General features: G+C 35.4%; 2 protein-coding genes across 2 annotated transcripts; one reads left to right on the top strand and one right to left on the bottom strand.

The window, feature by feature from the left end:
• Window positions 1986–9650, top strand: LOC18781208 (protein ROOT HAIR DEFECTIVE 3 homolog 2). Its single transcript, XM_007213588.2, has 22 exons — window positions 1986–2554; window positions 2640–2706; window positions 2781–2883; window positions 3061–3131; window positions 3649–3712; window positions 3794–3859; window positions 3972–4019; window positions 4100–4162; window positions 4270–4326; window positions 4530–4688; window positions 4786–4854; window positions 4949–5040; window positions 6230–6308; window positions 6813–6978; window positions 7059–7183; window positions 7301–7563; window positions 7643–7739; window positions 7833–8003; window positions 8088–8192; window positions 8709–8803; window positions 8911–9007; window positions 9091–9650. Exons 1-22 carry the CDS (start codon window positions 2407–2409, stop codon window positions 9382–9384), a joined length of 2499 nt encoding a protein of 832 aa, XP_007213650.1. The 5' UTR covers window positions 1986–2406; the 3' UTR covers window positions 9385–9650.
• On the bottom strand, window positions 13211–18832 carry LOC18780396. Its single transcript, XM_020561270.1, has 11 exons — window positions 18528–18832; window positions 18313–18362; window positions 18137–18200; window positions 17738–17786; window positions 17560–17628; window positions 16638–16699; window positions 15688–15768; window positions 14748–14902; window positions 14555–14639; window positions 14000–14143; window positions 13211–13565 (listed from the first exon to the last, which is right to left on the bottom strand). Exons 1-11 carry the CDS (start codon window positions 18797–18799, stop codon window positions 13463–13465), a joined length of 1134 nt encoding a protein of 377 aa, XP_020416859.1. The 5' UTR covers window positions 18800–18832; the 3' UTR covers window positions 13211–13462.

The following is a 20867-nucleotide window of genomic DNA, read 5'->3' as shown; positions in this document are numbered from 1 at the left end:
ATAACATCTTCTTTCCTCGGTGCAATAATGTCAACACCATTATCATCACTACTTTCACTAACCATATGTTCGACCGACATATGCCCACTCTCTGTTGCCGGTGCCCTGTGACTTGACCTTTCACAACCATCCAAATACCCTGAATCACTATAACCACCCTTTGATGTCTCTCCACCCCTGTCCATCTTACCAGACCTCTCCATGCCTGAGAAACATAATTTCAAACTGAAATTACATTATACTCTATGTGCTAACATACTTTCTCTTAAAAAAAAACTCAAATGAATAATGTCATGCTATTGCACATACTAAGGTCAATAATTGACCACGTATAACTGTTTCGCAACCAAAAACATGCAATTGCATCAACTCAATACCCAAAATACATTCAAGTCCTAAACCAGAAAATAGGGTTCTTTGAAATCTTACTTGATGTTTCCATACTTTCAAAGCCTCCTCCTTTCACTTCCTTTTGCCACCACCTCAAATTTCGTCGTTAACAGCCAAGGATCTTCAAAATCTTTACAACCACATTATTATTACAAATCCATTCCCCTGCAAAATTTTAATTATATATCACACAATGCCAACAGCCCATACTAAATTACTTAAATCCCTCCAATTTGGTGACCATTTCATCATGGAGGTTGGACCCACCATCAATTTGGTATCTGCATTTCAGTTTCGGGCAACTAGAGAGAAGAGTTGAGGACCTCAATTCTATTACCATTACCTTCTTGCAGATGTGTTTTGCCCAAGCACAGACAGGAGTTGCTAAGGATTGAATTTGGGCAAGCACAGAGAAGAGCTCCTGGAGGCGCTACGGATTGGATCGGCTTCATGTACAGTTTCCTCTGGTGCTGTGACTTCTGTAAGCCCCCCTTCACTTCAGATGAAAGGGCTAAAGCCCGAGTCTCTACTGCTCCGAAAACTCAGTATTCACAGAGGTAGACAGAAATGGGGTCTCACAGAGTCCTCTAGTTCCCTATGTTGTGTTCGATTTGGGAAACCAGAATGGAGCGGACTGGTCGCGTCTTCTTCTCCTCCAAACCTGCCTTTCTCTTTCCTCACATGCCACTCACATGCTGAATCACAATGGCTGAAGAGGTCATTAGGTCATTGAATCTCAGCCATCCTTTTTTAACATGGAACCTCAACTGTTGGATAGCTGGCTGTACCGGTACAGCTGAGGCACCACAGAATTTCCCGAAAAGAATATTCACTCTAACCAACTTAGCTAAGCTGAATGTAAGTTTTATTCTTAAGAATGCAGCACGAGCAGAGGACATTGAGCAAATGATAAAACTGGACACAAAATGAAGCTTGAAACTCGAAGGCCGAGCCCATCACTCCCTACTAGGTTTTACCCAAACTGCATCTTGGCCTTGTTACCAACCAGACTTCATGTGGGCTGTAAACAAACCTTTTCATTTTCGAAGAATAAAAAAGTTGAATATACCGTTAGTTACTTCCCTCGCATGATATAATTTCCAATTTCGAGAGGATTTACTTGACACAATTCGACCTAAATTCCAATTATCTAAATACCATCTAAGTTAATTTCATAAATACTAATCACCCTTCCTTTTAAATTCTTTTTCCTTTTTTCTTACATATACTTTAAATATTGAAATTCAAATTTTTTTTTTCTCATATTTACTTAAGCAGACTTGACATATTAAATTAGGTAACATAAAACCAGAAAATATAGTTACATTATATCAGCGTGTCAAAACTTTTATTTATTAAATTCTTTTAATCATGCATACATCAACAATACCTTTTCACAAAAATAATTATTCTTTTTTGTTTGGACACAAAAGTAATTATTGCTTGTGGATGAACAAAAATAATGTGAAAATTATGTAATTATATTTTTTAAACAAATAATATAAATTATACGGCGGTAAAATACACCGAAGTAAAATTTATTTGACAAGTGACCGATAAACACGAAGCTTTCATTGTAGGAGAGAGAGAGAGAGAGAGAGAGAGAGAGAGAGAGGAGTTAGGTGGCGAATCCAATTCTGCCACCAACGATAATACAAACGAATTCAACGACACATCGCCAATTTTCTTGAAACCAGAAAAAAATAAAAAAATAAAAAAATAAATCAAATCAAATAGAAGAAGAAGAAGAGATCTCGATACTATGAAAAATCGAGATTAGAAATTTAGAAGACACCGGTCCCTCTCTCTACTCTTTACTTTTTTATTTACTCTTTTTGCTCTTCAAGCAAGAAGAAGCTTTACTTACTCAGAAGAAGAAGAAGGCTTGAGTTCAAAGGCAGCATAGAATCTGGGTCGTCTTGCTCTCCAAGTTTATATAAGTCGGCGCTTGAAAGTTGGAGCCTTGAAGGCTAGATTTGGGCTCTCAGAGTTGGGGATTTTGAGAGTATTGTATTCATGGAGGAAGATTGCTGCGCCACACAACTCATCTATGGGGATGGTCAGTTTAACTCCTCTGGGCTCGACAGGTTCGTCAAGGAAGTGAAGCTTGCTGAGTGTGGACTCTCCTATGCTGTGGTTGCCATCATGGGTCCTCAGAGCAGCGGTAAAAGAAAGCTTTTTTACTTTAATTAATTTAATTGATTGAGCTTGAGCAATATTGGGGTAATTAATTGCCTATGAAATCACAGGGAAGAGCACTTTATTGAACCATCTGTTCCACACTAAGTTTAGGGAGATGGATGCATACAGTGGAAGGTTAGCTTTTGTCATATACTCAATCTGCTTTAGAATAGATGCTAAATGTATATATGTGTATCTATTTACTCCAGGAGCCAAACAACTAAGGGTGTTTGGATAGCCAAGTGTGTTGGCATTGAGCCTTGCACGATTGCCATGGATTTGGAGGGTACTGATGGCAGGGAGAGAGGCGAGGTAATCAGCTTTCTGTTAAAATCCCATTTGTTCTTTTTTGGCGAGGGATATAATCAGAGCTATATAATGCGTAGTTCTATTCACATTTAAACTTCTCATAACTTCTCTACGTAAAATGTAGTTGTTCTCAGATTTAATCGCTCTTCATGCTTCCTCTGCAATTCTGTTCTTTTCCAGGATGATACTACATTCGAGAAGCAAAGTGCCCTATTTGCCCTGGCAGTTTCAGACATTGTGCTGATAAATATGTAAGCTTGTTTTTTGGTTTATCTTGGAATTACCTGGCTGATAACGTACATTACTTTGCATAGTTGATGGCCATATATGTAGTGGTTACTCCAATTTATTAGTGGGTTGTAACTTGTTCTGGTAAGTGTTACGTCGAATGAGTAGACGTGTCCATCTAAGATTGTCACATGCATTGGTATCTCGTGTCAGTTTGTTTTAGCAAGACAAAATTGGTTTTCAACATCTATATTCCTAGGAAAGAAGCTTCTGATATCATTTCATTCTCAGTGAGTGTTTAATTAGGACTTTGCCCTTCATGAAACGGGGGCTATTCACATTAAGAACTTTTAATTCAGAGTCCTGAAGTTGATTGACATTTGAAGATAACAGTATATACGTAGGCTCATAGTGACAACCATATACTGTCTACATGACTTCTTATCAGGAAAGTCATGTCTATACATATTTTTTGATTGTACATATACATGTAATTTAAAATTAATTTAAGATATTAATTGGAGATTGGATTATATATAGGTGGTGTCATGATATAGGTCGCGAGCAAGCTGCAAACAAACCTTTACTGAAAACAGTTTTTCAGGTACCCTTGAACCATGTCTTTATCTCTACTATCTATTCATTTAATGTCAGTTAATGAAATTCTGGTTTTGAATGTATATAGGTCATGATGCGCTTATTCAGCCCCCGTAAAACGACATTGCTGTTTGTTATACGTGATAAAACAAAGGTCTGGGCATACTTTTTCAGCTTATTAACAGGATCTATCTAATTATGTTACCCTTGTGAAATATTTTCTTGTTCCATATTAATTTTTTTCTTGTTTGTGGCTGTTTGTTTAGACCCCGTTTGAATATCTGGAGCCGGTTTTGAGGGAAGATATACAGAAGGTAATTTTGTCTTCAACATTATGTTGTTTTTATCCCTTAGTTGTTTTTTTCTTATCTCTCAGATATTTTAAATTCTGCAGATATGGGATGGAGTTCCGAAGCCCCAAGCCCATAAAAGTACCCCCTTCAGTGATTTCTTTAGTGTGAGATCTCTTATATCCTTCTCTACTCTCTGACAGCCTGTGTTCTATTTAATGTCCTCATTAGTCAAAGCTTATTGTTGCTGAGTACAACATTCTGTGACGTGAAGGTAGAAGTAGTTGCTTTGTCCAGTTATGAAGAGAAGGAGGAGAAGTTTAAGGAGGAGGTAACCCCTCTACTATCTGGAGCAATTCGTTATGTTCAAAATCATATTGGCCATTATATTTCTCTTTTTGTGGTTTCCAATTTCTGGGGAAACATAATCGTTTGATTTCCTTCACATCAGGGGAAGCATTTCTTATATTCCAAAGTAAATTAGTTAATTGTAAATTTACTGTGATCCTTACTGTTATGGCCTGTATCATGCAGGTTGCTCAACTGAGGCAACGCTTTTTCCATTCTATTTCTCCAGGAGGGCTTGCTGGTGATAGACGGGGTGTTGTCCCTGCCACAGGATTTTCCTTTAGTGCACAACAGATTTGGAAAGTAATCAAAGAGAACAAGGACCTGGATCTTCCCGCTCACAAGGTTTCTTAGTTTCTTTTCTTCCCATTAGAAAATTATTTGTGGTCTTCACTTCTCATATGCCTATGACATATGCATAATACTTAAATGATTAAATTAGGTTATGGTTGCTACTGTTCGGTGTGAAGAGATTGCCAACCAGAAATTTAATCAGTTAGTCTATGATGAGGTATGTACTCGTTTATCTCCATTTTTGAGATGCTTAGCCTTCTAATATGATCTATAAGGTCTTATTGGTCATTGATTGGATGAATGTTATTTAGGATTGGTTGGCATTGGAAGAAGCTGTCCAAACGGGTCCCGTTCAAGGTTTTGGTAAAAGGCTTAGCTCCATCCTAGGCACCTATCTTTCTGAGTAAGTTTCACTATGGTTTAAATATGTTAGTTTAAAATTCGCAACTGTCTCTGTTTGTTATTTTCTTTTAATTCAATGATGAAAGGAGAGGGATTTGGTGGAACATCTAATTAGGAGAAGAAACACTATCTTTCCTTTCTTTTCCCTTTAGACAGCATTTATACTCTGCACCAATTTCGTTTCTAACTTACAAAGCATTGTTCTTCATTTGTTTCATTGTAAAAAAAGAGACTAGGAAAACCTAATACCATTTAGGTGTTGTTACTTTTACTCTCTTAATTTAAAGTTTTCTTTTAATTCAAAAACATGTGTTAAAATTGAATATATATTGGTGGAGAAAGATATGAGGAAGTACATACACTATTAGATGCTTAAGATCATTTTCTCAGGTTGTAGTAGCTTCACGTGATCTGATTATATTTGCTTGTTTTCAGTCATCCCCCCCGGCTCTCTCTCTCTCTCTCTCTCTCTCTCTAAAGTAGTCATGAGGCTTTTTATTTTGCAACACTCTCATTCCCAGCCATATATATTAGATTTTTTGTCCTGAAGAACCAAGCTTGTGTGCCTTATTTAAGAGCTCCATCTTCTGTATTTCCACCAGCAGAAAGTTAATTTTGTCAAAAAAAATAAAACTTCTCCTAATGTTTGTCAAAAAAGATAAAACTTCTCCTAGGTGATAGTACTTATGGCGCGACAATAAGTAAATTGTTTATTATCCATCAACTGCTTGCAAGGAAGCAACCAAATGCTATGAGTATGATGTAAAGTTCTTAATATTTGATAGGCCAGACATTACCCTGTTGGTTATTTCACACTACAATAACAAAGCAACCACTGTAGCCATACTGCTTTTCAGAGAATAATTCTTTTTGTCTGTGTAGTTTTGGGTAGTATAGTGTATCTCCATTTTATGCTGCTATTACCTTATATTTGGAGTAGTTTTACATTGTCATTGGATTGATCACTTCTTCAAAAAAATTTGGATGCATTTTTCACGTGTTACTCTGTCCACTGGTTTTGGCTTGACTACTAAAACTAGCGAGTAGTGTCTCGGCATTGAGGGATTCTTAACGTGTGTATGTGTGCTTATTTTGTGTGTTTACTATGCATAGGAAGTTTAGTTGTTGGTGTTGTACTGTTTTTAGTACTGGCTTTATTTCTATGTCTTGATCTTGCTTATGAATGATAGATATGACATGGAGGCCGTCTACTTTGACGAAGGAGTAAGGAACTCAAAACGACAATTGTTGGAGTCCAAAGCATTGGATGTATGGCTACTCTCTCTCTCTAATTTAACAGAGGTTGTAGTTAGGTTTTCAGTTTCTTAGACAATTCTTGGAAAATAGGGAAGTCGTGATTAGTGGTGGTTTTTTCATTTTTAGAAGCCTCCGAATTAATTTGTATACCGCTCTACTGTTGACCCCAATGTCAAAATGAAGGGCATGATAATGAAGTGTATTGGCAACATAAATTTTCTCCTTCTGGTAGTCCTGTCAAATAATTATGTAAAATAAGCTGCCAAGCATCATTACTGAAGCTTGACTCCATCTAATTACATACGAGAAGTTTAAAGTGACTATAGAGCTTGCTTGTTATGTAATACTCAAACAGTAACATTGCCCAATCTTTATAGTTCAGATTCTCTTCAAACCCAAACTAATTAATGTGCAGGATGAATTTCGTATCGTCGGTTTTGAGGACTCATAGCAGCCACTGATTTCAATTATCATGCTTATTTTAGCTTAAATCTTGTTTTCCTATGAAATTTCCAGTTTGTTTACCCTGCATACACGACCATGCTGGGACACCTACGCTCTAAAGCACTTGAAGATTTTAAAGTGAGGCTGGAGCAATCGTTAAACAAAGGAGGAGAATTTGCTTCATCTGTTCGTACCTCTACCCAGTCTTCCATGCTTGAGTTTGACAAAGGATGTGCAGGTAATAGAATTTTTGCACGTAATTAATATGCTTGTCAACCAAAAAATCTTTGTTATTACTTATCTTTTATGCTCTTTCAGATGCTGCCATACAACAAGCTGATTGGGATGCTTCGAGAGTCAGGGAAAAACTTAAACGTGATATAGATGCTCATGCATCATCCGTTCGTAGTGCAAAGTTGTCAGAACTGAATATCAATTATGAGGTAATTTTCTGATAATGGAGTAAAGTCTTGGTTACACGCCGGATGATACTTTTAAAAGTTATGCTCATATTATTTGTTACTCAAAATACTCAATTCCAATACCCTTTAATTTTGCAGAAACAACTTTCTGCATCTTTAAGTGGACCTGTAGAGGCACTACTTGAAACTGGTGGAAAAGACACTTGGACTTCAATAAGAAAACTTCTTAATCGTGAAACTGAAGTTGCAGTATCGAAGTTCTCAGCTGCAGTTGCTGGTTTTGAGTTGGACAAAGATACATCTACCAAAATGATGCAAAATTTAAGGGATTATGCAAGAAATGTGGTTGAGAAAAAAGCACGAGAAGAGGCTGCAAACATTATGATCCACATGAAGGATCGGTAGAGAACTAATCAACAAATTTTCTCCTTTTTTTCATTGTCAGTTTGGTTGCTTATCACCTTTGTTAACATTTCTCAGGTTCTCGACAGTCTTCAATTATGACAGTGATTCAATGCCTAGGGTTTGGACTGGGAAAGATGACATTAGAAGTATTACCAAGGATGCCCGCTCCGCGGTAATTATTGGAAACTTTTATGGAAGTATAGTTTATCTGTCTATTTGTGTTTTAAGTGATATATTATTGTATTTTATGATCTCTTTCTTGCAGTCTCTAAAGCTTTTGTCAGTCATGGCTGCCATCCGCTTGGAGGAGAAGCCAGATAATATTGAAAAACTTCTCTTTTCTTCTTTGATGGATGGAACTGTTACCGTTTCATCTTCGCAAGATAGGAGGATAGCAGCTTCTACAGATCCTCTTGCCTCAAGCACTTGGGAAGAGGTACACCATTAATGCGTTTTGGTTTCTCTGTATAATGTTTGTATGGTCAAACTGGTTTCTTATTTAAGGTTAACTTTGAACCAGGTTTCATCAAAGGATACTTTAATTACTCCAGTACAGTGCAAATCGTTGTGGAGACAGTTCAAGGCAGAGACTGAGTATAGTGTCACTCAAGCTATTGCAGCCCAGGTATATTTTTAATTTCTTTTATCATAAATCTAACTTCAGCAGTGTAATTGTTCTTATTATCATTAAAATGGTGTTGCATGAAGAATAAATGGATTTTATTTTTCAATGTTTTGCAAAATTTTAAATTAGGAAGATATGGATATTGGAGTATGCTCTCGCTAAAGTAATGGGCAACTAGTTGTAGGTACTTGGAATTAGGATGTGTGCATTGTCTTCAGATGACATTTCTTTGTTCTTATTTATGTAAATTAGATTTTCTTTAGTACTGAGACAAAAGATTGTATATATGATGTTCCAGAACATATGGAAATCTGAATATTGAAAAGTGCACAAATTCTTGACTTTTTAACGGCATAGTCTCATTGGATCAACTTATTTTCAAGTTCAATGCATTCTTGTTCTACAAAGGGGACCCTAGCATCCTAATATTGTTAACAAGCTCCCTACCTTTATGCTTAGTAGCTCAATCTAATCCGGCAATTTTAATTATGCTGCTGTTTGCTTTTGTTTTTTCAGGAGGCTCACAAGCGGAGTAACAACTGGTTGCCTCCTCCATGGGCTATTATGGCGATGATTGTTCTTGGTTTTAATGAATTTATGCTCCTTTTAAAGTAAGTTTATTAAGAGTACTAGGTTCTCCACATTTGTTAATTGTTTGGATGTCCCTAAAGTCTCTCCCATCTGTTAATCACATGGCTTTTCCCTTCAAATGAAACAGGAATCCTCTCTACCTCATGGTTCTATTTGTTGCATTTTTAATTTCAAAGGCCTTATGGGTACAGATGGACATTGCGGGAGAGTTCCAACATGGCACCGTGAGTATATAATTGAGTTTTTACTGGAATTTCCTTGTTTAATCAGGGTTCTAATTTTAGTTTCCTTTTTTTGGTGTTAACAGCTGTCAGGAATACTATCTATTTCATCGAGGTTTCTTCCAACTGTCATGGATCTTCTAAGAAAACTTGCAGAAGAAGCTCAGGGTAATCCAGCACCTGAAGCACCCAGGCGGCCAGTATCTGTTGCTTCCCAGAGTCATAGAAATGAAACACCTCCGCCAAACACAATATCAAGTTCAATTCCTGAGTCATCTGTGTCATCTAATATCTCGTCATCGGATGGTGACGTCGAATACTCAAGCCCTCCCTTGAGACAAAGGCGACCTATGAATGTTCAAGAAGTTGAACCGTTGTGATGTATATGCTCTATGTTGTCTGTAACCTGTGTATCAAATTAGAATTACAACGCTGTTGTCGCGTTAGTTTTCTTACTTTTTTGATTTTATTCTTGTTCGCAGTTGATGAAATAAATGGGGGTTGCTGAATACCGTGGTCTTACAAAATAGTTTAGCTGTTATTGATGTTTCTAGGTGAAGGTAGAAATTAGATTGTAAAATCTGTGCACCACATATTTCTAAATTTATATGGTAATGAAATATCATTTAAAAACCTTTCGTCTGCTTTCTTGAGAACTTTTTGTCTACTTTTTCGTCTAGTTAATAGTTATTATGCAACTGAGCAGGGAACTTTCTCTTGACTAAAACAACTCTAATTTCAAGCTGACCTGAAAATCTTGACCAAAAAATATTGAAAAGACCACTTTCGTGGGGTTTGAGTTGAGCAAGTCTCTACCATTATGCAGTTGGCCAAAAGGAAGCACAAGTTGTTCATTTGTGATAAAAAAATTTATAAAAAAAACATACAGAAGTGAAACTGGCTCATCTCAACTCAATTGCTATTCCTTAGTTCAAGAAGAGACTAGGAAACCAAAACCTGGGCCCGTGGACAACGTTATGGTCTTTGCTCCCTATACAATCATCTAATTATTGTTCAAGGCGTGATACATACGTTTTATATGAACATGAAATACACAATATTAACATTGTGTTATCTGCATGAAGTTCCGGAACATATGGAAACACTTAATATTGAAAAATGAGCAAACTCTTGACTTGGTAACGGCAAGTAAATGTTGTCTTGTTTTTTCCTACAAAGATAAACCAACAAACAAACTACCTATCTTTACGCTTAGAAGCTCAATCTAATCATGCAAACTTATGCATGATGCTGTTCGCTTTTGTATTCTCAGGAGGCTATTATGGCGATAGTGGTTCTTGGTTTCAATGAATTTATGCTCCTTCTAAAGTAATTATAGTCGTTCAGAGTGTACTGATCAGTTTGTGCACACATTTGTTAACTATTTGGAAGTCCCAACTGTCTTGCCCATCCGTTAACCACTGTGCCTTTTCTCTTCAAATGAAACAGGAACACTCCCTATCTCATGGTTCTTTTTGTTGCATCTTCAAATGATACGCAGCTACGCTGTTGTGCGATGGTTTTCTTTCTTTTTGATTTTATTTCTTTTGGCACTTGATGAAATAAATGGGGCTAGCTGAAATACAGTGGTCCAAATAGTTATGTTTCTGGGTGAAGGTACGTAGAAATTAGAATGTAAAATCTGTGGGCTATTTTACCCAGAAAAAATAAAAATAAAAATCTGTGCACTACATATTTCTTTATATTAATTATGAAATATCATTTCGTCTGCTTTCTTGAGAACTTTTTGTCTACTTATAGCTTCCGCAATCCTGTTTTTTATTTTTTAGTTAAAATTTAGTTAAAAATGCACAAAAACTATTTAGAAGCTTTTTATAAAATTCGAACTCCAATCATACTCCCTAATTTAAGGAGTCATAAATATTATAATTATTTTTTAATTCAATATAATTGGTCCATCTCAATAAAAATAATATATATTAAAAAATAGTTAACATTCATTAAAAGTTTTAAAATATGCACAAAACAAAGGAGTAATAAATTATAGGGAGTCACTAGAAGTTCTCTTTCTCCTCCAGATTTAGAAGCTCTTAGAAGTCTTCCTATTTTAGGAGGTGGATAGAGAGCATAGTTGGAATTGTATTTTTCCAATTCCTCCTAAAATTTGTCCAAAAAAGTGGTTTAGAGAGCCTATTACGGATGCTTGTAATTGTCTAGTTATTATACAATTGAGCATTGAAGTTTCTCTGGACTAACACAGCTCAAATTTCAGACTGACCTGAATATGTATCCATGTAGTGGGTATATTTTGACAAATTGCTTTATACGATTGAATATTTTCTTAGTAGTATTGCTGAATATTGGATTTGGCCTTAAGTTTGAAATGATATATTTTGGCCTTGAATTTGAATGTGATTTTGAGTCACATATTGCATGTTGCGATGTCTGTTTGTTGTTTTGGATATTTTGTCTCTTGCGTTGTGAACGATATCCATTATGTATTGTCCGGTCATCGAGCAGTGTAAGTATATAGTGACATTCGGGTAACTCTCCGCCATTGTTGCAACATGCTGGTGTTTTGAGAAATTAATTTATTTTCGTGTATTATAAAATTATAACTATTTTTACTTAGTCGGGAGAGCAATGTCGTACATGTTGCTCATCCCTATAACTGCATTTTCTTATGCATGTGATGTGAGCCTGAGGAGTTGTGTGGTAAGGACCTAACAGTAGCGACACTTGGTTTGATTTTGTGTAATTTTTGATTTCATTGTGACATGACTCGTATTAAATCAAAATCAAAATTTGATTATTTTGGCCCACCTTATGACTTCCGTTTCCGCAATATTTACAATACTTTATTTTTTTAACTCAAATACCTTACGTTCTATTTAGAATTTAGTTTTATGATACTCAGTTCTAGCATTATAACATTGTGTCGTAACTGTTACAGGGGCGACTCTGAGGGTATACAAGCAGTGGCGGATCTATGAATTTTTCAAAGGAGGTGCAATTTTTAAAAGGCTAAAAATTCACAAAGAACTCAAGCAAGGTCCAAAGTTCAAGTCTAAATCCTTGTAGTGTGTTAAAAAAAGGGCTAAAAATTCAAAAATTAATTTAGACAACCAATGCCCTTAGAATTTAAACAATACTAATGTCATTCATAATTCAAACAAATAAGAGTTCTACGTGTATTACTAATTGATTATAGTCTGTATACTGTATGGAATATCAATTAATATGAACAAAATCAATGCCAGTGACACAATTAGTTTACCAAAATTCATATCAAATATGAACAAAATCCATGTCAATTACATAATTAATCTAACCAAAATTAATACCAATTAATCTAACCAAAAGCACATGTGATTTGGAGGTCACGAGATAAAAGTACATGTGATTAAAAGTTTGGAATAATTTTCAGTGAATTGTTTGGCACACATGAGTTTTTTATGAATTTTTTAAGTTAGGCCAATTGGAAATGGACATGTGTCAGCTTGCTATTGGACCATTTAAAAAAGAATCGAAAGTGAGAAGAGCGCAAAGTCAGTCTTCTTCCTTGAAGAACCTCTACAACTCAACTATAGTTCTAGAAAAATTTCGAAAATTCATAACTTTTGTTGTGAAGCTCCGATTGATAAACCGTTTTCTCCTATACACTCGTGGGATCGAGACCAACAATTTAAGGTAAATATTCAGGGTCTCACACAACAACAAACAAAATAACATTTTTGAGGCATTTAGTCGAACAATTTGTGGGCACTAGCAAAGGGGCAAATTCCGACATCCACAAGGAAGTTTCCGGCGAGGGGAGGTGCAGCTGCACCTCCTTGCTCCTCTGTGGATCCGCCAGTGTATGCAAGTAGTGTCATTGCACAGGACCCTTGGTTTTTGAGAACCCCCGAAATTTGTGTATAATATATATATATATATATGTATATACTGAGGAGCAAATTTTTGACACAAAGACGTTTCTTGATGTGTGATATGCTGGTTGGCTTTTGTATTATAAAGAAGAAAGTGGCTTTTGTTTTTGCTAAATGGGGTTATTTAGGCAGTTGTTTCAGTCCCAGTAACAACATAGAGGATCAAATGGGGTTTTCCTCCGCGCAACTCCAAATTTGGTTATTTTTAAGGTGTAATTAACTTGTTTGCTTTTTCTATTTTGGGTGAAAAAATAAAAAATAAAAACCAGTGGTCATGACTCATTCTAATTAAGCCACTGAAGAAATCCCAAGAATCTCAAATTAATGCCCAAGATGCTAAAATTTTACTACTCTTCACTCATCATCAAGCATTCCTGAACAATTGACATCAGAAGTTGACTGCTTTTTATATTGCACGCAGTAGTTATTAAGAAACTAAAACAGCTATTATAAGGTGAAGAAATTACAAGAACGCATGTAATTCTGTTTTAACCCTTTCACAGATCTCTTTGGGAACAAAAATGCCACTCTGTTAATAGGTTCGCAGAAAACAGAACAAGATTCGATTTCATGACCTTCTCTTGTTGCGTAGTTTAGTGATGGTCAGGTCTGCTCCTCCAAACCCATCCATTGTTGCATTTGCTGAAGGGAACTCAGCTCGAGCCGTCAAACTATAGGGATTAAGAAAAATAAATAATATTAATTAGCCAACTAGACAGAGATGGTGAATAAGAAATCAAAATGATATATTGAATAAGAAATCAAACTTCCTTGTGGACTTTGGTCACAGCATGCACATTTCCGTAATGATACTTCAAATCAGAATACGATTGAATAAAAGGATTTAAAGTAATTTGAAACAGGCAGGAATCTGTTCTGAGCAATTCTAAAATTTTCATTCCTTTTGTTTGCACTTTAACCAATTATTCCAATTTTCTAATCAAGTGCTGAGGATGAAATAAGTCATACCTAGTATTTTTATATTTGGAAAGGACTAATACCAAACTTTTTTTCTCCCAACCTAAGTGGCACGGTTTCATACTGAAACCATCCTTTCAAAACATGCATGCAGACTGGTATCATACTGAAATAAATAAGCCTTCACCTGCTTCTTAAAACAACACATGGCATGCCCACTCGCTCAGCTCCTGCTACACCAGACTGGCTTCCTGCAATAAGAACACAATCGCACACTGGTACTCCAGCATTTTCTGCCCCAGCCCGCAATGTAGCAATGACCTTCTCTAAGCTGGAAAACAATTAAAAAGTCAAATAGAGGTTGGAATCAGTACAAGCAGAAAAGTAATTTGGTGATAGAACAGACAATATATTACCCTAATCAATCATATGAGCAAGAATTAATGGGCCATCTGATAGACGCTAAAATACTCAAATTGAGATCAAGATAAGTCATTGCTAAAAAGAAAAAAATAATAAAAGACATGAACTTGCTCAGCATTTCCTACCATAGAAGCAAAAATTAACTATTAAATATATTCATATCATATGGTGCATTATTTCAGGTCCTCAACGCTAATGTAAGCAGAATCAGACATAAAAGTGACAAGTTTCTCTTTTAAACCCTGAACATCAGAAACCCCATAAAACAAAAATAATAGATAGACACAAACCAATCCTTGAAGGGATCAAATTAGCTAACCTTTCAGATGGGGTAGTATCAATCTCTACATTCAGCTTTAGCAATGATGCAACCTCCTCTGCAATCCTTTGTTTCTCAGCAGAAACTGACCCAGAAAGCAAGAAGAGAGCCCTTTAGTACCCAACCTTCTGCACTGAAAAAATGTATATCACAAAACATATACATGACTATTAACGTGAGATAAAGAACCTACCTGCTTTTATTGCCTCCTTAGCTAGTTGCTCATCCATACCAGAGGAAAATTCGTTACTATTTGCTAATTGGCCATACAAACTCTGATCAACCTCCTTATCTCCAACGATCTTTAGCTTTGAAATTCTTTCCTGGCCAAGCCTTTCAGCAATTGATCTAACATTTATAAAGAGATAATTGGAGTATTAGCTTAGTCCTAAACCATGCATAAAGCATGCTGAACTAGAACTGGTAGGATGGTGGTAAGGATTAATAGGTAGTATCGGAAGTCCATCAAAAGAGACTAAATTCATTAAAGTATTTATTAAGCAGTAGAAAATCATATCTTCATGAAGGCTATGAATGGAACTTTATAAACTACTCAGTTTGTCTCAGTTTGCCTGAGACAAGGTGATCCCTCATGAGCAGGGTCTTGAGCCTGTTGCAAACCTCATTGGATAAACTTGTGGATTTTTTTTATATCTATGTTGTAGCAAGGGTAAAAGTTATAAATCAATAAACCTTTTTAGGCTAGCAACAAGACACTAAGTAACTAGTCGCATTTGTCAGTTTAATCTGTGCTAAAAGCTAAAAATTCCCAGCAGCCCTTGGTAGCCAAAGCGCAATTGTTTACCTTTAAAAAAAAAAAGTTATCCAGCTTATACACGTACGTATGTACGTGTATATGTGCCTGTCTGTGTGCTCTTATTTACAATTTTTTGCAAAATATTATAGTATTTAAGTAGTAAACAAGATGACGTCTCCAAAAGCAACAATGGAAAATTGTATATACGGTCAGGCGACTTTAGAAATAGAAATTTGGAAGAAAAACAATTTGCACTTATAGTCATAGCAGCAGTGCATTTATAACGTCTCCAAAAGCCAGAGCATGTTGGTAATCGTCTAGAAACTTATGAACAAAGATAAACATAAAAACGAGAAGAAAAATTGTTTGTCATTACCTGGCAATTTCATCCCCACTCTTACTATAGGCTGTCAGAATGACCACAGGTATTCCTTCGTTGTATGCATCATCGATAAATCTGCAAATGAAAGGAGAAAACGAGTGTAACTGTTAAATACTCATGGAGAAAAAAGAAATTCACAAATGGGCAACCAGACATGGCATTCACGAATATATGAAACCTCATGAAAACTCAAGTGAAATTATTATCTATAGTATGGTTATTCTTACTTTCTCTAGATTTGGGGTTATCAGTTTATCTGGACCATAAACCAAAGTAATTTCAAATCATTTTGATTAGTCATCGAGAAGAATAAGACGCCTGACATGTCTAACACGTTGTCTTAGCCAAACTTCTGAGAACAGAAGTCTGGTAGAGAGTTTTAGAAATAATATAACAGCACTTTGATATGTGGTGGTGGCCAAGCCAGCTTCAATTTCATATCGTTCCTTTGCCAACATTTTAGCAGGATCTTTTAGCATAACTGTTGATCGTGACATTAGGAAAATTTTATGCTCCATGTATTTGAATATTTTGAGAACCAATAAAAAGGTTTAGCACATGGTTTTGGTCTAAGCTATTCATATCTGAAGAAGTAAAATATCATGTCGAAATTTAGTATCAGTAGTATATTTGGTATATGATCATAAAACTTATAAAATATGAAGGAGAAAAATAAGGTAGCATACAGCATAAAACCCGTTGTGACTAATATTTTACGAATTCGAACAATAATTATGATATTCCAGATAACTCTTCACTGCAATAACCTTCAATTTAAGTCTTAGAAAGCAACATTAACCACAGAACCACATTATATTCCTATGATCTTAGAGAATTAATTCGAAATTTAGTAAAGACTTTTTAAGTTTCAAATGGATTAGTGATTTAGAGGGAATACAAAATTAGATGCATAATTTACAATTAACTAGGATGAGAAAACTTACTCTTCAACTCCAGGTCGTAAAGGTAAACTTTCTGACATCAAAAACTCATCCATCGCAATTTTCTGTAAAAAAAACAAACCAATTATTATTAGCTACTTTCATTATAAATAGGGCAGAGCTAAAAGATTGTGTGATCATATCTCAGTAAATTTGAAGCTTTGCATGATTTAACTACATTCTTAGCCATTCTTTCATCACTGGAATAATTATTTGAACTGAGATAATACCCGAACATCCATACAACACATAATGTAGGTCCAACTTCGTCAGATTAAACAAAATAAGCTATCAAGTGTTACCAGACTTTGTAGTTATCTCGGAGAAGCTATTTCTTTTGTGTAAAAATGATATAATTCACAGGTTCAAGAGGAACATAAAAATTCTAATTCTTAATTTTTCCTAAGCTACTTTAAAGCTATGGTTATCTATATTCGGTCTGCAACTTATCTATATAAAAATAAGGTTCTGTTGTTTTTAAATCAGGATTGCAACTTACCTACCCTGGAAAAATATACAAACAGTTCTCTTAACATAGGAAGGGGATTATAACCGAAAGCAGATTTCATCTCAGACCTGCAATTATAAATTCCGCCATATTTTCGTTTCCTCTATAGTATATGCAACTATATGATCAAAATGGTGATTCAAACACTATAACTTCCATTTGTGCATATCCTGCTTGCCAATGGAATCCTCAACATTAAGGAAGCTTTGAAACGATCAGTGATCAAAAGTTTATCAACCTGGTAAACTTGAACCATGCAGCCCAAGTAAAGCTAATTAAATCCTAGTAATATACCTTTTGTGTTAATGACCTAAGTCTAGACTTGAATCTCAGTTGTTAGATCAGACATCAATATGAGATGCATTCCTAAAACCTAACTTAAGCCCTTAATTAGACGTCATCTTAGATATGAAATACCTTGTTTTGCAGAACCTTTTTCACAAATGACGCCTTCTCACTTGTGGGCAATGAACTAGGCCAACCAGTCTGCAAGACAGATCATTGATTTAAAAGATAAAGATACATAATGAAGGAAATTTTCAAAGAACTACCTTAAGCATTCATACTTTTCAAAGACAACACAAGAGTAACACACCCGATTGAAATACAAATTCAGCATCTTTTCCTCATCACCAGCACTCTTCCTGAAAAATTAGCATAAACTACTGTGAACAACCTTAGGCATAAAAGTTGATAAGACCTTAATTAATCCAAACATTTTCAATTCTTTTTTTCAAACCAAATAAGAAGAAAACAAGACAAGGCATAATTGTGCAGCAAAAAAGCAATCTGAGGCAGAACCTTGTGATTTTCCATATGTAAAAAATTTTATGACCCAGTTGCACACACGGCAATGTTATTCGACTCACTCATGTGTAAAAAAAAAAGCTTGAAGCAAGTCAAGATTTCTACTTTACAAGTTAAATAAATAACTTAAAGAAATAAAAGAACCATGTTTACAGAGAATCTTTTACACATAATTTTTATTTCACACCTCAGGAGGTCCAGATAAACAGGTTCTGTCCAACTTGCACAGTCAAGCCCAAGCTTTCGAAATGCTGACAATATATCACAAGAAGGCACGGTGAGATAAACACATAAAACCCATACTCAACAATTAGCTATTGAATTCTTTTACACAATGTGCATATACTGACTGCATTTGCTCACCAGCATTGAAGGTTTGTCGGTTCCCCAAGCGGTATGCATCCATAAGGACCCTGAAATAAAGACAACGCGTCATGGAAAAGTCTTCAAGAAAATCCCAACACCTATCGAAAAAACGATGCAGCAAACAATAGCTCCAAAGAAACAAGAAAACGCGAACGAGAAAACAAATTAAACAAAATGCTTGAACTCGAAGTAAGAGAAAAAGAAAATGTCACCCGTCAACTTCAAGAAGAACTGCGAGTTTCTGAGATGGATTCTGGTCCTGGGAGCCGGAAATCGAGCTGAAAGCAGTGAAACGATCGCAGTGCTGACATTTTCCCGGGAAAGTCGAATTTCTCGGGAAAGTGGAGAAAAATGGAAGGGCCAAGCTGAGATTGTGCTTGGATGAAGGCCATGAAGCACACAAGTGGGTGTTAATGGCGTTGGCGGGAAGAATGAAGGTTGAAAATGGCTGAGCTCTGAGAATTGAACAAGAAGCGAATTCCATGGCAGTTGGTCTGTTGGCGTCCACGGTTTGTTGATTTTCAGCTGACTGTGGAAGGAAATATCAGCTTTATAGAAAAAGCTTTCTTTGCTACGAAATGACTTTTATGCCCTTATACTCGGGCCGGGTCAACCCGGGAAAAGCTTAATTGGAATTGGGCCTTGGACACAAAATGCTAAAACCGTTGCTTAACAGCCTAACCATCTAACGGAATTAAAAACTAACTAAACACGTGGTTAGCACGTGAGCTAACCACCTCCGACTCCAGCTGTCTTCAGTCAGCAGAATATGCCAAGGTGATGATGACGTAAGCAGAAGGTCATAATTATAGAAAATAAAAATAAAATATTGTACGCAATCAACAATCCTTATCTCGCTACTCGTGTGTTGGAATATTGAATTTGCTAACGTAAAAACAAAATAAAATTTTATGGAAATTGGAAAAGTCAAAACGCATGCCGTCGTTGATCACCTGAGTTTTCGGGAGGACTTGAATGTTAATTATTTTATGCAAACTGTCTCAATCCATAGATTGAAAAAGATTTCTTGCACTGTTTTAATAGTTTTGGTCAGCAAAAATTAAGTTTCTTAATTTGGAAATACACTTCTTTAATTAAAAGCCATCACTCCGGAGAGTTTAATATGACTTTACATGCTCACCACATCAATTCATCCATTTTGTCTTACTACAGCTTTTAACCTGCTTGTCTATGTTAACAAAAGAAAATTCTTTCATTAGTTTTTACGTTACTTATTATCACGTGGAAAGTGAGATAGAGAAAAAAATTATTCATTTCTAACCCTACTTAGACGGCCGTATCTTTTGTTTTTTTTGTTTTTCATTTTTTGCCAACATGGAGACTTAGCAATGGAGTACTGTCTATGACGAAGATGGGATGGCAGATGAATTCAAGGTTTAATTTTCCTTATACATTTTTTAAATTTTTAAAAAAAAAAAAAAGGAACATAAATACTTTAGAAGCTTGGACGTGAAAGATAACAATGCCTTACTATAAACTTATATTATTAATCGGTTAATTTGTGTATAAATATGTGATTTAGGTTTACAGTCTATTAATACATTTATCTCATAAAACAAATAAATATAGCAAAAATACATTATAACTTGGCTATATGTAATGTAAGTATGACTTAAACGATTCATGGTGTGTATGCTCCAACTTAGTTAGCTAGCCTACAAACGTACATTGATTTCTAAAATAAGTTATCAAGAAGACAACCCCCAAAAATAAATAAATAAATATATAGATATATATACCATGAATTCTTGTCGGTTGAGTACATACACCGATCAGAGAAATGAAAAACCAATTAACAATCGGTCAAACAATCTTGGCAGCAGCCACCCAAATCACAATTGGCATGCCAATTAAAGGAAATGAAATCTGTGTATGAACCTACAAGTAATGTTTATAGGTTTAGATCAAAAGTCGCTTAAATGTATCTAACAAAGTTGACCTTTTTTGTAAAGATCCTAATCAAGTTAATTTTTCCAGGTGAAAGATTTTATTCTTCGGTTACATGCATGTGTGTGTGTATATACATGAATAAATAATTTTATATACGAAATCCAATTATTGGGCCTTAATTTAAGGATTTCTTTGTACAATTTAAGCATGAATATTGGACATGAATGCATGGGGTGATGAAAATGACATTAACCACATGTATGAGACTTGGTCCAAACAGTTTATAATAAGGTAATACTAGTAAGACGATGTTACCGTCGCGTGATGTTATTAGTTTACTAATATTATACGGTACTCTAATATGTTTGTCATCTACTCATTATAACACCTAAATTAGTACTATACAATAAGTTCTTTAAAGTGTCTACATTGCATGCCCCGAAAATTTGACAAACCGAAAACCAGTTTCTCACTCTCAAATAGGAAATAAACATAGGGTTGCGGTTTACATAATCGCCACAACTAATAAATGGCAAATTTAGTCAAAATTGTTCCTTTCAATGACTACTCTTCCTTTAATTTAGCCAACATTTTCAAAACCAATACGTCACATTGTTTTATTTCTCTTTCACTTGGTCCAA

Source organism: Prunus persica, chromosome G4, assembly GCF_000346465.2.
Source record: "Prunus persica cultivar Lovell chromosome G4, Prunus_persica_NCBIv2, whole genome shotgun sequence".
NCBI lineage: Eukaryota > Viridiplantae > Streptophyta > Magnoliopsida > Rosales > Rosaceae > Prunus > Prunus persica.
The sequence above is the reverse complement of the archived record's forward strand: the minus strand, read 5'-3'. Positions and strand labels throughout refer to the sequence as shown.

What these genes read in the sequence shown, in the direction of transcription:
- LOC18780396 (XM_020561270.1), bottom strand. Translation starts at nt 18,799, where the DNA reads ATGGAATTCGCTTCTTGTTCAATTCTCAGAGCTCAGCCATTTTCAACC. An exon ending in AGTGGGGATGAAATTGCCAG is followed by an intron (nt 14,903 to 15,687) that starts GTAATGACAAAC and finishes TATAAATGTTAG; the next exon opens with ATCAATTGCTGAAAGGCTTG. An exon ending in TAAGGAGGCAATAAAAGCAG is followed by an intron (nt 14,640 to 14,747) that starts GTAGGTTCTTTA and finishes TTTCTGGGTCAG; the next exon opens with TTTCTGCTGAGAAACAAAGG.
- LOC18781208 (XM_007213588.2), top strand. Translation starts at nt 2,407, where the DNA reads ATGGAGGAAGATTGCTGCGCCACACAACTCATCTATGGGGATGGTCAG. An exon ending in ATGGATGCATACAGTGGAAG is followed by an intron (nt 2,707 to 2,780) that starts GTTAGCTTTTGT and finishes TATTTACTCCAG; the next exon opens with GAGCCAAACAACTAAGGGTG. An exon ending in TGGAGTCCAAAGCATTGGAT is followed by an intron (nt 6,309 to 6,812) that starts GTATGGCTACTC and finishes TGAAATTTCCAG; the next exon opens with TTTGTTTACCCTGCATACAC.